This window comes from Canis lupus, chromosome 14 (assembly GCF_003254725.2).
Source record: "Canis lupus dingo isolate Sandy chromosome 14, ASM325472v2, whole genome shotgun sequence".
In the NCBI taxonomy this organism is placed as follows: domain Eukaryota; kingdom Metazoa; phylum Chordata; class Mammalia; order Carnivora; family Canidae; genus Canis; species Canis lupus.
Genome location: NC_064256.1, coordinates 32953945 through 32971171, shown reverse-complemented (window position 1 = coordinate 32971171; position 17227 = coordinate 32953945). Strand labels below are relative to the sequence as shown.

The window sequence follows — 17227 nt, the reverse complement described above, 5'->3', positions numbered from 1 at the left end:
TTTTTTCCTTTTTTCCCAAAGTAAAAGTCTGAAATGTGGGAAGAACTTTCCTTAGTATCTTCAAACCAAATATACTTACTTTTAATGTATTTTCTTAAAAATAGCAATTTTCTACCATTTTTCCTGGGCCTGTTTTCAAATGAAAAAGGACTTTCAAATGAGAAATTGAAGTATGCTTAATATTTAGGACAGCAGAAACTCATCAAAATTTCACTTATTGAAAAATTTCCCTATTATTTCCTTAGGTTTCAAATACATTAGCAACAGAATATTCCCCCTTGGGAATTTATAAATGGTAAATTTAAAAATTATGCTTCTAAGATTTCTCATACAGTTGTTTGTTTTTGCTTTCAACTAAACAAAACACCCCCAAATCATGCATTACCAATAGGTTAAAATCTCCTAAAATCTTGCAAGTAGGTACATATTGACACAATCTGATATTTCTCCTTAAAATAGTTCTAAGGACTGAAAATATTTTTTTAACTGTAGAGAATAAAAATGCTTTAAAAAAAACCTTCCATAATTAAAAAGAAAGTTTTGATTTGTTGCATTTCTTGCTTAAATTAATTTTAAAAATTCTTTGTTTAGAAAAACAAAATAACAGAATACAAAATGTGTATATACATACACATTTCAATTACTGCCTACATTTTGCAGAGAAACTGAAAACAACTAACTAATCAGTTGATATTTTAATGTGGAGGTAAAATATTTTATGAAAGAGAAAAGTCATTTACTCTATCACCAAATGAGATTGCCTAGACCAACATTCCAAAAATGAGCTAGCTCTGCAGAATCAAGAATGCTGAGTGGCACTATGTGCAAAAGGGAATGTGTAGTCCAATGAAGTTTGGGAAATCCTCGTTTAACAAAGTTAGGTAGGTAATGAAAGCCTTCTCAGAGCATCTAATATGCTAATGTCCGTTCTAAATCACAACATATGTTAGAGTAACCATAAGTTTCCAGGACTACTTAATAATTTTTCCCTTCTCTTTTTTTTGCAGAGAGGGGGTAGCATGGGCCATTGGCCAATATACCTGTACAACTACAATTAGGTCTTGATGTATCTTTTTTCTTACAAATATTCTTAATGTGACTTTGTAGCTATATTTAGGTTCCCTAAACCAAAGATTTTTTGAAGCTTTGACAAAATGACTCCTTTAACCACTTTCCCTTGTTTAAAACTTGCACTACTCTCTTACATTGGTGGTGTTTCAATGGACATTTCTTTTCTAATCTGCCCCTTTCAGAAAAAGAAGTACCAACCTGAATGCTTCAAGGTACTCTATATCTCCCATTGGGGGATCAAGGCCACCTGTCCATGCAATATTTATATTGTATCCTTCTCCAAGGCCTGTTCCAACCTAGAAAGAAAAAAAAAATAAAAAACACACAACACAGTGGGTAGAGAAGGGCCCAGGGAAGGAAGCAAAAAGAGAGGAAAACAAACACATGTGAGCTCTTGAAATAAACATCAAACAACATGTCAAATCAGCCCAACCTTGCTTGACAACCAGTGCTCTGGGTTATGCACTTGTTCTGCACTGGTTCTTGGTCCCATGGGACAATTCAGTAATCTCGTGTAATTTAAAACACCAGCAAAGGACAAGAAAATTAGGGGTAATCATGCAATGCAATTACCTGAAAGATAAAAATAAAAGTGGGGCTCTAAAGAAATAAACCGAACCTCATTTGGGGCTCCACTGCCAGGGAAAAAGTTCCCTTCATCATAGCGATGGAGTGAAATATACAGGATGCTGGGGTCAGCATAAAAGGCCTGCTGTGTACCATTTCCATGGTGAACATCCTACAGGGAAAAGAAAACAGATGACAAATACAGTCATGTTAACTCTGCATGTAGACAACTTTTCTTATTTCTAGTTCCCTTTCTACCCCACCCTCCTTCTCATTTTCTGTCTTCTCACTATGTCCTTCCTTCTTTCTCCTATTCAGCTTGCTTCCACACCACCCCCTTTACTTCCTGAACTTTCAGGCAAATTACCCTTTAATGCACTCATTTTTTAAACTGGCTTCTAAAAATCAGGAAACCACAGCGAACATGCCCTGGAGACTCCAGATGAGCAGTCATTGAGAAAGCCCAGTCCTTTGGTACAATTAGATATTTATACACCGGCCCTTTGTACTCTTTGCTTCAGTGATGGAATCTCGCATCCTGTTTTATGGAGGAATTTTATGACTTATTAACTGCCAACAGTTCATAACCCCTCAGGCTTAATTAACTAGCCTCATTGGCCTCTGAAGAAAGACTAATGTTTAAACTACAAACTAGTATTTTGCAGAAGGATCTATGGCTTACAGAGCATTTTCGCAATTCTTGACAGAACACTAAACATACGTGTATGCATTGATTTGCCAAGTCCCACCATTAAGGTCAGAGGCTTTGCAACCAGCTGAGTAAATTGGCCTTCTTGGAGCGTTCAGTTCAGTTAGCAATCCCTCAGCAGTTAGAATCACTTCAAAAGAGACGCCAGATGCAAAAAGGACTTCATACTTTATTTTGGTAAAATCATGACGGCAAGAGTTGAAGACACAGGAGCATGAGCTCATCAGCTATTAAATCATTTGCACCACGCAGAAAGATGGCATAGAGCTTCATGCAATCTTGTCCAATCTACCTAATTTTAATATTATATCATGGCTCTCTTCCCCACCCTCCTTCCTTTTCTCCCCCGCCTCACCCCCCACACCACACTCTCCCTTCCTACCAAAAACAAAAAGCAAAAAACAAAAACAAAAAACCCTGCATCATCAAAATGAATTAAAAAATTCTTAGGACATTTGTATATGATAATGATTTAACTCTTAATAGTTATTTGCTGTTTCTATTGTCTTATGACATAGACATAAGCAGAAATTGCTAAAAGAAATAGGAAAAAAAGAATAACATTCAGCATTTTTAAAAATGTCGTCACTGAAAGACTTCAAGTCTTTAGAATCCCAACTAATACATTTCCTAATATCTCCTGAACAAAATAGACAACTCTCAAAAGTAAATAACCTATATATTTGTATTCAAAATACGACTGCTACATGTATAACATAATTAATTTCAAGTTTTGTTAAAAAAAAGTTTTAGTCACTTGTAACTATATATTTATATTGCACTTTATTTTATATCAGTAAAAACCCTATCAGTTTCAACAATGATTCCTACAACTTTTGCATCAGGCATTACATTAAACAACTTGTATGAATTATTAACAAGTATATGAGGTATATGATATTATCCCTAATTGAAAAGATAAGATTCAGAGAGTTTCAATAATTTACTACGACTATACAGAGAAAAAGTTGCAAGACTAGGTCTTGAAACCATTTCTTAATCCCAAGGCCAAACTCATAACTATTATATGTTAACTTATACTTAATATTCATTACCTCTTTGATCCTCTTAGCAAATCTGTGCGGAGTGGTGGTCATCATTGCTCCTTATTGAGGTTTATATAACTTGTCTTCACTTCAACCTTCAGTCCAGAACTCCCTCACTAAATACCACCAAAACCTCCCTTTGTTGCATTCTGAAAGTCTGCACAGGATTTGCCATCCACAGTGTAGACATACACTAATCATCTCCTCCTCTTATATATTATACACATATCCAAAATCAATTAAGGAATCATAAAATATTGGGGAAGGTATGCCTCCAGAAATATATTCTGGTTCAATGCATACACATATTATCAAGGAAAAAAGAGCTTACTAAAAATATATTCATCCCTGGATTTCTGAATTTCAAAAAAAAAAAAAAAAAAGGAAAGCAGAGATAGCAAGGCTATTTTCCTTTATCTGAACAAAAATGAAACTAACCCAAAATGTCTTTTGAGTTGGCTACTGGATACCTAGAAGATGGACAAATAAAATACTATGAAAAACAACAGTGAAGTAATGTCTGCAATTTTACTCCATGATAGAATTTTTAGTCAGCATTGTAAGAACAATGTGCTCTGGCCCTAAATGGGTCTACACTTTGAAAACCAGAAAAATAATGCTTTGATTACTTTTGTTTTTTTTAGTGAAGTTGTAAAAGTTTATTTAAGAAGGTCAAACAAAAAAAAAGGTCAAACAAGATTGTCTTAGATATAAAATCTAAGATATAAATTGTCTTAGATATAAATTGTCTTAGATATAAAATCATTTGTTCTTGAAAAATGTGTTGGGTGTCTATTGCATATATTTCTGAATAAGAAATACTGTCTTGTCCACAGTCTAATAAGAGTTCAACAGACATTATTCATTAATATACACAAATCTATTCTAAAAATACTTGGATAATTCTTGATTTCATATTCATATTCACAAAATACTTAGGAACAAAGATAAATCCAAATATGCCTTTAGTTTTGGGTAACAATTTATAATGTAACCTTGAGAATACTTTTTCAGCTTGCTTTGCTGCAAAATATTCCTAAAAATTACTTACTACTCAGGTATAATCTAACAGTTTTCTCTCCATAGCAACAAATATATACTAGACAAATACAAGAAAATTATTGGTGACTGTCAGGAATTACTATAGTAATTAAATTAATTGAATCATTAAATGACTCAAAATAGACCTTGTATCTAGGATTTCCTGGGAAATTGAAAAAAATCATTTTGATATTTTTACTGGTCAAAAATACACTGTGAAAATTTATTTTCTACTAAGGATTTAGAGCCAATATGTTCTCATTATAATGTTAAAATAGCTTTAAATAAATCATATATTTGACCAGCTGATATTATCACTTATAATTATTTGGTAAAGGCACTTGTAACTATTCTTTTGTCAAATTTGGTGCTTGACTAAAAATGGAATTACCCAGAATCTAGGATATTTGAAGTGACTTTTTAACAAAGAAAGTCTAAAATGTATTATTTTCAACTGAAAATCACATTGCATAAAAGCTACCTGAGTCATGCAGGCAAATCCTACTTCTGGGATGGTTCATGCCCTGAACACAATGAACAGTCTCTTGCGAGTTGAAAAGCAAGTGCACCTGCTCCCTCTCCTCATCAATCCGAATGTTTCTGGAATCTCCCCAGAAGGAGAATTGGAATGAATAAGCTCCACAGATCAACTAGAATCATTTTTGCCCAAAACCCCAATGTCTCTGAATTTGGCTGTGGCCCCAAATAGGAGGTGAATTAGAGCTCTGGCTCTCTATTTACTAGGCATATAAAAATGCTGAAAATAGTTGCTGGACAATGAAGTAGCTTTGCCCTCTGTTGGCCCAAGAATTTGTGGAGCTAGTTCACACTGATTAGCTAAAGTTAGTGACTTCAGGTATGCAGGAATGAAATTCTTCTGCCATGAAGAACCTTCACTTCTCCTTTGCTAACTTGCAGAATAGACCTGTCAGCTGGGGAGAACGGATGTTTCTGCGCCACGTGGCACTTTAAAACTTCCTTCTCGGCAGCTGGAAGAAACAAGGGAATTTCCTCAAAGTATCCCTGCAGCTGCAGAATTTGGAAGACTTGAAAGTAAGAATATGCAGGCTGGTGGTGATCTCAGAGGCAACCCTTTGGACAGAACTTCATATATTTGGAGGATTTGAAACAAAAACTTCTCTACTACAGCCTGTTGGGAAATCAGTATCCTTAATGATTGGATAACAGAGCAAATTTATAATCAAAGGCCAGTAAGCTTATAGGATACTCCTTGGAGCTACCAACCAACTTATTTTATAAATCATATTTAATTATCTAGAGCAGTCTCATATTAATATATAAGAATATAAACATTATATACTTAATATAGATACATATTATATATAAATAAAAAACTTTACATATAAATCCTGCGGGGTTTCTAACACAAGCAAAGCATCTCAGTTTTCAGGTTTTGTGTCATTTACTACTTTAGAGTTTGGATATCACAAATGTGCTTTCAAAGCAACTCTTTAACAATTATCACTTATCTTCACATAACCATAAAATGACAGCAGAGAAGATACTTTAGGAAGTAATACTAAAAGATTCCTAAGGATAGAATAATTTACCAATCTCCTTCCTGCATAATTCTGACAAATTTAGAAATCTTAGAAAAATTTTTCCACAAACCTTGGTCTTCATCTGCTACCCTTTCTTCAAGTTCTTGGCTTATCTTTCTAGCAGAAATTATGGGACTAGAACTATATTAAATTACTTTTTAAATTTACTATCTTAGGTATCATGTAAACCTATAATTATCAATAAGGAAATGTCATTTTCTATGTGCAGGAGAATAGAGGTACTGATGTTCTCATTTTTGTAAAATTTTAAGACCTTTTAGACCTTGCTGCTGTAGTATATCTACACCTTCAACACATTTCTTTAATGGTGAACTATGACCTACAGCGAAACTCAAACATATTTGGAAAATACATGGAAAGTTCTTAGCACCAAAGTGCTTGTGGGGAGGCGACGATACAGTATGTGGAAAACATCCATTCCTACTAAGCATTAGAAATGGTTATCAGTCTTTCAGTCCTTTTATCTTCTTTTCAACTCAACTAAGTATTTCTTCACATGGCTTTGTTCGTGCTTTCTAAAACCCTTGGTTTGCTTGCTTAACTGAATCAGAGGGCTGGATGGTGAGGCCACGACTTCCCAATAAGATTTAATTATGAGTGCAGATATGAACAAGATTTAGACTATTAAGCCTTGCACTTCAAAAAAACTTTTAACATATTTTGCCTTTAAATCTTTTATCACCTGCAAAAATTAATTAAGTGCAGATGTAGCAGGTTCGCTTTGGATGCCAGGGTTCATTTCCTGTCTATGCTTTGTCAGACAACCTATTACACCTCCTCGTGAACTAGAGGCAAACCGAAAACGGGGCTCATAAATCACCAGTCAGCTCTCTTTCGCCCTTTCCTGGGTTGGCCTTTTTGTATGGGGCAGATCTCCAGCTCATTATTCATGAATATACTATAGACAACATGCCAAGTGTCATCTGCATTTAAACAAACCATTTGTTAAGCAAATTATAACTCTATTGTGTAAGAATGCATCATGTTAAAATGCAAGACTAATGTAATGCCTCTGACTTTTAATCACTCAAGGTTCCTGCCGGGAGTCATCCCAAACTGGCATACATGATCAGAGATCTTTTCAGAAAGAATGACATGCTGACTTGTTTTAATAATACCACTGTTGCACAACAAGCAACATGATTGCTAACCAGGGGAAGTGGCCAATTGGTTACCAAAGCAACAGCATTCTTTCCAGCACATCTGACTATTTAAAGTCTATATTCTGCAGGGAAAAGTAAATTCAGGTTCTGTTGGGTTATTTTAACTGTGGAAGTATCAATTCATTTAAGGATCATAAAAGTTGCCCTGATCTGCGCCTTCTTCTCATTAAATTGCAGTTAACACCATGAAAGTGAAACGTGAATGTTTATGGTTTCAGAACTGCAATCCTGAATTTAATGAGTTTCCACATTCAAAGGAAACGCACCCTTCAGTTGTTTGCAAGTGCTAAAAGCAAGACAACCTAACACAGAAATACAAATTCACTCCCTTTTATCTAGAGTCACTGAAAATGCAGCTCTGGCCAGGAATACATACCAGATCTACAATCAATATCTTGCTTATATTTAGTTGGTCTCTCAAGTATTTGGCGGTAATTGCAACTGAATTAAAAAAGCAGAACCCCCTGCGGAATAGAGAAGAACAGAGAAATAAGAAAGCAAATCAGCCAGGAAAACCATTATAAATAATGTTCAGAGCATTTTTTAAAATGCTATATGATCTCTGAAGCCATAAATCTGCTTCTGGGAGTACCTTGCAAGATTTTTCAGTCCATCTGCTAACAATTAGAGGCTTCAGAGACATGCACGGGGCAGGTGACCGCCAGGAACCGTGGCGCTTGGAGATGGGCAACAGTCCCTGGTACTTACATGGCTGTGGATTCTTCAGCATGATGGCCTGGGGGCCTTACAACAGCAAACCCATTCTGTAAAAACAAGACAGGTTTTCAATGATCAGATATGGTAAGATTGCTTGGATCTCCATGTACTACAGAGCATCAGACATACACGAAAAGATTCAAGTCTATAAGAGGTTTCAGGGCTTGTTTTCTTGATCCCATTGCCATTTCAGAGAATGAAGAGAAACAATATATATATGATCACATATTATCAGATCATGTCTCAAAAAGAAGGCTTCTACAGAGCCAGGGGAAGAATAGGGATTTGGGAGTTGTACCTAGCTGGCAAATATGCATATTAGCTATTATACTAGCATAATTCATTTTCAAGAACAACTTCTTATTTTATGAAAATAACATCCTACAAAGGAAGAAGAAGAAATTCATTCTTGGTGCAAGTTTGGGTCAAAATTTGGAAAGACCAGGGAAGACCCCAAGTGAAAATTCTTTAGCTGGATTCTTTTAATGGTTATTTCCACTCCATTGTCAGCAAAATGATAAATTTATACTCACACACTCATATACACACAAAAGAGACCCCAGAAAGGTGAAAAAGAGAACAATGGAAAGCCCATATTTCTTCCAGTCTATAAATTTAGCTTGGATGACTGCCAAGACTTGCAACTTTATTGGATTCCCTAAGTCAATTTCTAGCCCACGTTCTGGAATTTTATAAAGAATTCCAGGGCTGAGTAGCAATCAGATCTATCCATGATCAAGGAATGCCTTAACCTCCAGATTAGTTGGAATGCATCACGGAAAGCTGAAGTAACTCCAGCATGAAGGCAAGGAACTATAAATCCTTACAAAGCCAGCATGCTCAGGAAAGTTGGGTTGCTTGACATGAAAAAAAATCATTCATCAGAGGGTTCACACCACCTTTCACTTAACTATGATTCAAGTAACATACTCAAAAGATATTTATTTAATATAGAAACCTAAAACTTTTGAAATAATTTTAATACACTCCAGGGATATTTTTCCAAGTCTTATTACAAGCATAAAGATAATATCATGAAGAATAATCTATTCCCTAGGACTTTAAATATACACAGATTTTTTTAGAATGTTATGGTAACCAATATACAATGATTAATTTGGTATACATTTTGATGAGCATATACATAATGATAATCTCAGAAGCAAATTACAAGTCAAATAACACAATATTAATTGTAAATGTAGAAATGGTGATAAACATATTTCCTATTACAGTTCTTAAATACATACTATTTTTGTCAATAAAAGGTTAATATCAGAGAAACTATTAAAGAACCACACAAGACCAAAGAGATTGAAATTTTAAGATTTTACACTGAGACTTTGGTGTACTATAGGAATTCTGAGGATTGATTATTAAGTAAAACTTATGATAGGTGCAATATATCCTACTGGGAAAACAACAGGGTGAAAATAACTATATATATAATTAACAATATAATTAGCATGTAATGAATTTCTGTAATAGGATTCACAGTAGAATTCACAATTGGTCTTTCACAATTCAGTTAAAACTATTTTTGTAAACTACTATGTTTTACAAGTAAAGGGCATGGATAGACAATACAAAGAAGAAAAAATTCCAGTGATCAGTAACTATAAGAAAAAGTATTTGACTAAATTCGTAATCAAACAAAAGCACATGAAAATCCTAATGGAAACATTTTTCCACCCAGGATATTGGAACTTTTTCAATACTCTATGCTAACAAAGGAATGCTACTTTGTACACTCACGAACACTGCTTAGAAGAAGATAATTTATCATAACCTTCTGGAAAGTAATCCATCTCTATATATTTAGAGCCTTTAAAAACATTTACCCTTTGAATTACCAATATACTTAAAGGATTTTTGCCCTAAAGGTGTTACTAACTTTGTAGATAACCATTTATATAAAAGATGTTTTATTTACAATATGAAAAATCAGAATTATGTAAGTTAGCTAATATTAGGAGAATGTTTAAGTGAATTACGTTATAACTATACCATGGAATATTAGACAGCCATTAAAATTTTGTTATTACAAATACTGAGTGGAACAGAAAGATATCAACTTTGGAAATACTAGTGTTAAAAATAATAGACGCAGTAGGATATATCTGAGTGATAGTATTATATGGGTTATTTTAAATTTATAATTTCATATCTTTTGCAAATGTTTTTACAATAAATATTAATTATTTCATAATAAAAAAATATAAAACAAAGAGAAATTCAAGAGAGAGATTCGAAATGGTCTTATAGGAAGAGCTGTGGTGGTCACAAAGGTAGAAAAATGTTTTAAAGGGTTTTCTGGGGGATCCCTGGGTGGCACAGCGGTTTGGCGCCTGCCTTTGGCCCAGGGCGCGATCCTGGAGACCCGGGATCGAATCCCACGTCGGGCTCCCGGTGCATGGAGCCTGCTTCTCCCTCTGCCTGTGTCTCTGCCTCTCTCTCTCTCTCTGTGACTATCATGAATAAATAAATAAATAAATCTTAAAGGGTTTTCTGGACAGGAGGGAAAAATATGAACAATGATGAGAAGAAGGGATTTGGGGAAGTACTATTTATGAATACTACATTGCATACTAACTGGGATTTAAATAAAAACTTAAAAAATAAAGTATTATATACAAAAAAAGTCAATCTGAATAGCAATGTTAAGGAACAACATGGAAATAAAGTCACATAAAAAATTAGCTAGATTATAGAGGAGAAAAAGCCAAATAGAAATTGGTTTCTATTTCCCTCCTCTCTTACAGACATATTCCTTGAGAAAGGGTCTGCTTTTCACTTTATAATCTTCCAAAGTAACTTCCACCATTCTGCTAAACTGTTTCTGAAACTGCTTGATTTGGGGTTGAACATTTTCTTCTTGCAATTACAAATCTTTGCTCAGTCATTATGATTCACCCAAAGCTTCCACTTTGCTCTCATTAATGGCAAATACCCCCACATTTTCCATGTCTTTTCTGAGAGCCCTCCTTTCCTTAGCTGAAGCTAGCAGGACCGCTTCTTCCACAATCTGCTCAAGCAGTAGCTGCTTCCTCTCTCATACTACACAAGCCTGCATTCAGGAGAAGACCGAACTGGTGTTCTCCTAGTGTCTCACTGCTGCTTTTGAAAGCCCAATGCTCCCACTCCCCACAATACTTTCTTCTAAAAAAGGACTAGATCACACACAGAGAAAAGATAAACACAGTAAGATGACTGAGACTGAGCCCTGGAGCGGTCTGGCTCCTTTTGCCTCCTGTTACACTAGAGAAAGTGTTAGTCCTCCTCAGATCTATTTTACCACCTGCAGTTATGATCCCCCCTTCTCCTACTTTTCCATGATCATTTACGTTTTTCCCACTAACATTAAATTCATATTAAAGTTCCAAATTATATATATTTCATTGAGATGTAAATAAGTTCAAGTTTCTACCATATTGAAAATTAAAACGTTATATATAACAACCCAAATAATACAAATACATATATATATATCCAATGTACTATGTACCTTCATCATTAATCCTACTGATCCCTCCAACTGCTACACTTTTCTTCCCTTTTAGCAAGCAAAATTCTTGAAAGGTGGTTTACCTTGCTGTCTTCTTTTTCCTTTTCCTCACCCCTGCTTCAATTACCTATCTCTAATTTAACTTCACTTCCTTAGTCTATTAAAGAAGTTTTTACTAAAGTCACCAATGGCCTCCATGTCACTAAATCCAAAGACCTTTTTATGCTCTTAGCCTTCAGGGCCCCTGGTCAGCTTTAAACACTATTGGCTACATCTTCCTTTTAAAAACACTCTCTTCTCTTGGCTTCTGTGATTTAATTCTTCCCAGGTTTATTTATCTCTCTTTCCATTTCCTAATCAGTCTTCCTTGAATGCTCATACTCCTCAGCTTGCTCATTAAATAGAAAATCACTCAAGGCCCAGTCTTAGACTTCTCATTTCATACTTACTTCTGAGCCTGTGCCATCACTCTTCTGAATTCAATTACCACCCATCATCAGATACTTCACAGATTTCTATTTCCCAGATAAGCCCTCCATTGAGCATCAGCCCACCTACTCAATATCTTCACTTAAATATTCACTTGAAAGTTCACTTCAAATTCAATATATCCAAGGTCAAACTCCTAATCTCTCACAGCCTTCTCTAACTTACTAATGAAACCATGTTTTATCCAGTCACTCAAGTCAGAGACCAATGAGTTATCCTTAATGGCTCCCTCTCCCCAGCCTTCCTCCATTTCATTTTAATTCATGACCAATTCCTATTGATTTTGCTTTTAAATATCACTCAAATCTATGTACTTAAATCTATATCCACTCTTGAACATTTTGCTTTTTGAATTTCTTTCTCTCCATCACTCTTCCAAAAATTATTATTAGTGATTTCAATATCTATACATACAGATACTCACTTCAATATCTTTATTTCTCAGTTCTCTGGCTCCTCATCTTCAATGACTGTCTTCCATTTACAGTCATACTTCTAGACCCTGCCATTACTGGTGAGACATCTCCATAATCTTAATGTCAAACATCCTACTCTCCTATGTTCTATTTTCCAATTTATGCCTCAACTGCACCAAGACTTCCAATCCATTGACCTTATTTAACTTCTGCTATCCATCATTCACCCCTATCACCATGTTCGCTTTCCTCCTTATTTGATTAGACTTTATGGTCCTTCATTGTATTCACTTCTTTGCATATACTTTCAGATATCTTGTCCCTCTTCCCCTCCAATATACTTCCCTGGTGTATTCATCTGCTCAAGTTACCATAACAAAATACCACAGGCTGGATAGACTTAAACAAGAGAAATTTATTTCTCTAGTTCTGGAGGCTGGAAGTTGAGATTAAGGTCTGGTAGGGTTGAGTTTGCGTTGATAGCATTCTCAGTTTGCAGATGTCTGCTTTTCCCTAGGGTCCTTATGTGGCCTTTATTCTGAGTGTACACACACAAGGGCATAGAGAGAGAATTCTAGTATCTCTTCCACCTCTACAAGAGCACTAGCCCTATCAGATTAGGGTCCCATCCCTATGATTTTCCCTCATAGATAAAGGTCTTGGAATACAGCCATATTAGGAGTTTGGGTTCCACATTACAAGTTTTGGGAGCACATCCAGTCCATAAATACTTCTAGTCACTTTGTCCCTTTATTCTTTCAACACACTCCCCTGAAAAAATACAAAATTAATTAAATATAACTTATATCTGCTCTGTTCTTACAACCAAGCCTATGTAAAAGCCACATAACTTATCTTCCTTCAAAGTCATGATTACAAACCTCAGGCTCTCCATGATGCCCAGCAATCATACTACATTTCTTAGCCAATTAACTCTATTTCAGCAGAGTATTTCTACCTTCTTCTATTTCTTCAAATCTCCATTAACCCCTGCTCATTCTTTTTCTTTAAGATATTTATTTATTTATTTATTTATTTATTTATTTATTTATGAGAGACACACAGAGAGAGAGAGAGAGGCAGAGACACAGGCAGAGGGAGAAGCAGGCTCCATGCAGGGAGCCCAATGTGGGACTTGATTGTAGGACTCCGTGATCACGCCCTGAGCCAAAAGCAGACACTCAACCACTGAGCCACCCAGGCATCCCACCCCTGCTCATTCTTTACAATTTGCTGATGACCTAGCTTATTTCACTTAAAAAATAGAAGCAATTGGAATAAAATTGCCTCTTCCTTCCATAATCAAATCTAACCATCTATCCCCAGCAATCCCTGATCCTAAGAACAATTAATTCCCCTGTGCACTTAATCCCACCACCTCTTACTTATTTGAAAACTCCTTACCTACACTTTTCCCTTTCCCTCTGGTATCATCAATTGTTTCTTATATTGGATTGTTGTCTTGAGGGTAAAAAAAATATATTTAAGTTTCCCCTCTTAATAAAAACAAAATAAACAAGGCAAAATGACAATAATAGCATTATACTATAATACTATCACATAAGTGTAATACGTAAAAATAATATAATGCAAATATAAATATGATAAATAATAAAATCTAATATTTTATTACTGATTTAATCCTAAAAACATCTGAGGGCTGATAACATTATTACCCTCACTTCATGAATGAGGAAATCAAGGCATAGGAAGAATAAAGAACTTGCTTAAGTTCCATACCTAGCAAGTGACAGGGCTGAGATTCTATCCCAGATGGTCTGGCACCTGAATACAAGCATTTAAGACTAGTCACACTGTACAACTTGGCCTTTCCTCCTTCCAGCTTCATCTTACACCACCATCCACTTTCATTTCTCCACTTCTCTCCATTTCTCTGGCTATAGTGTCCTTGTGGTTCCTCCAGCATGCTTGTTTCCTCCAGCCACAGGTCTCTGTACAAGCTCCTACTTCAGAATGGGATGTCTTCCATTTATATACCCTCTCCCTTTACCTGGATGACATTTCCTTATCTGCACATTTCAGCACCAAAATCACCTGCAGGGAAACCATCCCTGGGCCTCCGAAGGTCAGCATCAAGATCCTGTGTGATATGCACTTAGAGATTTGCCAACCCTTGCTTCTGAGAACTTGTTTCAGTTTATAATAACATACTTCTTAGTGTGATTGCCTTTATTATTTTTTATTATTGTGACTTATATAACTAATGTCATATCTATACTTCCCATAGTGGGATCACCCTGTTATGACTTTGCTCACCATTTTATCATCTAGACTTACATAGTGCCTGGTACATAGCCAGTGGTCAGTAAAGAATGATACAATGAATTTGTGAACTACTCTGGCTCTTATCCCTCTAGCAATTCCTTAGATTTGCTCTTGGCTGTTAAGTTCTTCATTATCTCCAAGGTCCCAACTTCTGTACCCTAGCTTTTTGTGGGAGGTTGACTATCAGTCTTGGGAACATCTTCTTTCTTAGAAACACATAAAATATTAGAAACATATAAACAAATTACAATTAATGGAGCTTTTGATTTCAAGAACTATTGTGGAAAAGTGTCTTAAAATAAAATTATTATTCTTACAGAAATATCTGACTTTTACACTGAATTCTAAGCTTCTTAACATGGAATTTGTTTTCTATTTTACTGTACCCTTTAGTGTCTGGAATAAAGGTTTATTGTATGGGATACCACTTGAACCAAGGTTTTCCTTGGCTCAAGAATATATATGTCTTCAATGACTATTTTTCAATGAGCCTTTTTAATTGTTAATTTACTATATATTCAAAAAACCTCAATAATCTACTAGCCTCTATAACTATAAGAAAACCTGTATACAATAAAGGATTCAGAGACTCACTCTATTATTTTTTCATCTATGCCAACAATAATCATTTTCATTTCATGAAAAATCTTGTTTTCTCAAACCTTGAAGTTTGTATGTTTTCATTTAATCTTTTAATTTTTGAGCACTTCAGAATGTAGTAGTAAAACCTACCCATCCATATAATTTTGAATTGCTTTCTACTTTACTTCCTGAAAAAATTCCTTGCTTTATATTTTATTCAAAGTTATGAAGACTAAGTAATTAATCTAAGCAAATGAATGCTAAGGTACTCTTCTGTGACTTTATATTAATTTAACAGGGATGTAATTTTACCTTAATAATCTGATTTTTAAAATCTCTTTTCAAGTTTTAAATTCTCTTCAGTCATGAACATTACTAATCATAGAGTTTTGGCAGTATTCTAGCACCACTAACTGTAACTATGTTTCCAGAGTGTGTTCACATCCATATTTTTGTTGTGGTTGTTGTCATCTAGATAAGTATAATAGATGCTTCTCCTTGGTTAAAAAGGAGAAGGAGGAGGATGTGTTCTCTGATGTCTTCATATGGGGAAATGCAGGAGACTATTTGCTTCTCCTATATAGCTAGCCATGGAAAAGGAAACTAGAACAATATCTATAGGTAAAAAAGGATTTGAATGAGAAGGAAAGGAATCAATCATTTTAGACTACTTTTGTACTGATGGAATTTTCATTTTCTGGTCAAACTTTTCAAAATGTCTAACTTTATGTATTCTTTATATGCATAGTAAAACCTTCCCCGGGTGAGTAAAGGATAAGGAGTAAGCAAATCACTTGAACCATTTTAAAGGATTTTTTTTTTTACCTCCCCTAACCATAGTTCAAATTCCTCTACACAAGCTCAGTTTGCTATGGCATACTGAAAATGGAACTGCCATGGAACTGAAAATTTGGAGTGTAAAACAATCTGATCATTTTATTTGTTACATTTATTAAAATGGTCTCATGGACAGAAAAAATATATATTTTCATTTCACTAACATCCCCAAGCAGGTATTCAGTGGGTAGTAAGAACCATTACTAATTCCAACCGAGATACAGTAATTTAGGTTTCAGAAATCATGGAAAATAAAGACCTAATCACCACTGATGAGAGTTATGTAGAAAGACAAGAACACATTGTATAACAGAATCTGCCAATACATACAGAATCCAAAAGAGAAAAGTCACTATTATTTATACACTTTCAAAAATATTAAACAATTATCTGGACTTCCAACTACATGTAATAGCCAGTAGTCCTGTTTGCAACTTAATAATTTTTATTTGTCCTTTATAAAAATATAACTGCAGTACATAGTATAGAAATTCTTTGTGATATTAATAAACTGATGAGATTGTATTTCTTTGTTAAAAGCAGTTAATCAAATATTAGATTTTAATTTAATATTTTAAATGTAACTCTATTTTGGGACACTATAAGAGAAATATCAAAGAAATCTGTCCTGCTTAGAAAAATGTTTTATGTATAATTGCCTACTATCCAAAAACTAATTGAGCATGTCAAACCAGCTGATTGAATTCTGTTTTTAAAATTTCCCTTGTAGTGCACTGCTAATTTAGAATTCAGTAATTACCTCCCATTGTCTAAATATTACCACTAAAGTATTCCTAAATGTATTTAAGTATCAGTCCTCAGTGAAATACTAGGTATCAAAACCAAGCACAGCATGGAAAACTCTACAGCATGTATTTCCATGTAAAGATGTGATGGTTGAATTATTGCTTCCAATACATTTACTGAATTGGAAATTTATATGCAGTGGTTTATGTGCTTGAACTATTTCACTAGAAGCCAAAATTCCAGCTACCCCGGAATTATACTGATACATTATCAATTTTGAAAATGACTTTAAGAAAAATTCCTTTATATATATATATATATAAAATATATATATATATAAATTATAACATATATATTAAAATAGTTGGAAATCTTTTAATCTACTTTGATATTCAATAATACCTGTAATTATCAAATATATTGGTGAATAAGCTATTTGGCACTAGTAAAAAGAAGTGCTGAACGCAC

The 17227-nt window shown here is 34.5% G+C and overlaps 1 protein-coding gene across 31 annotated transcripts in view; it reads right to left on the bottom strand.

The window, feature by feature from the left end:
- HDAC9 (histone deacetylase 9) overlaps positions 1-17227 on the bottom strand; it is a 1020499-nt gene that overhangs the window by 180261 nt on the left and 823011 nt on the right. For all 31 annotated transcript variants that reach the window (XM_049093664.1, XM_049093655.1, XM_049093656.1 and 28 more), the window contains 4 exons: positions 7889-7944; positions 7557-7644; positions 1691-1810; positions 1270-1367 (listed from right to left, as the gene is read on the bottom strand). In XM_049093664.1, the coding sequence (XP_048949621.1) occupies positions 1270-1367; positions 1691-1810; positions 7557-7644; positions 7889-7944 (362 nt within the window). The remainder of the gene's footprint in view (positions 1-1269; positions 1368-1690; positions 1811-7556; positions 7645-7888; positions 7945-17227) is intronic.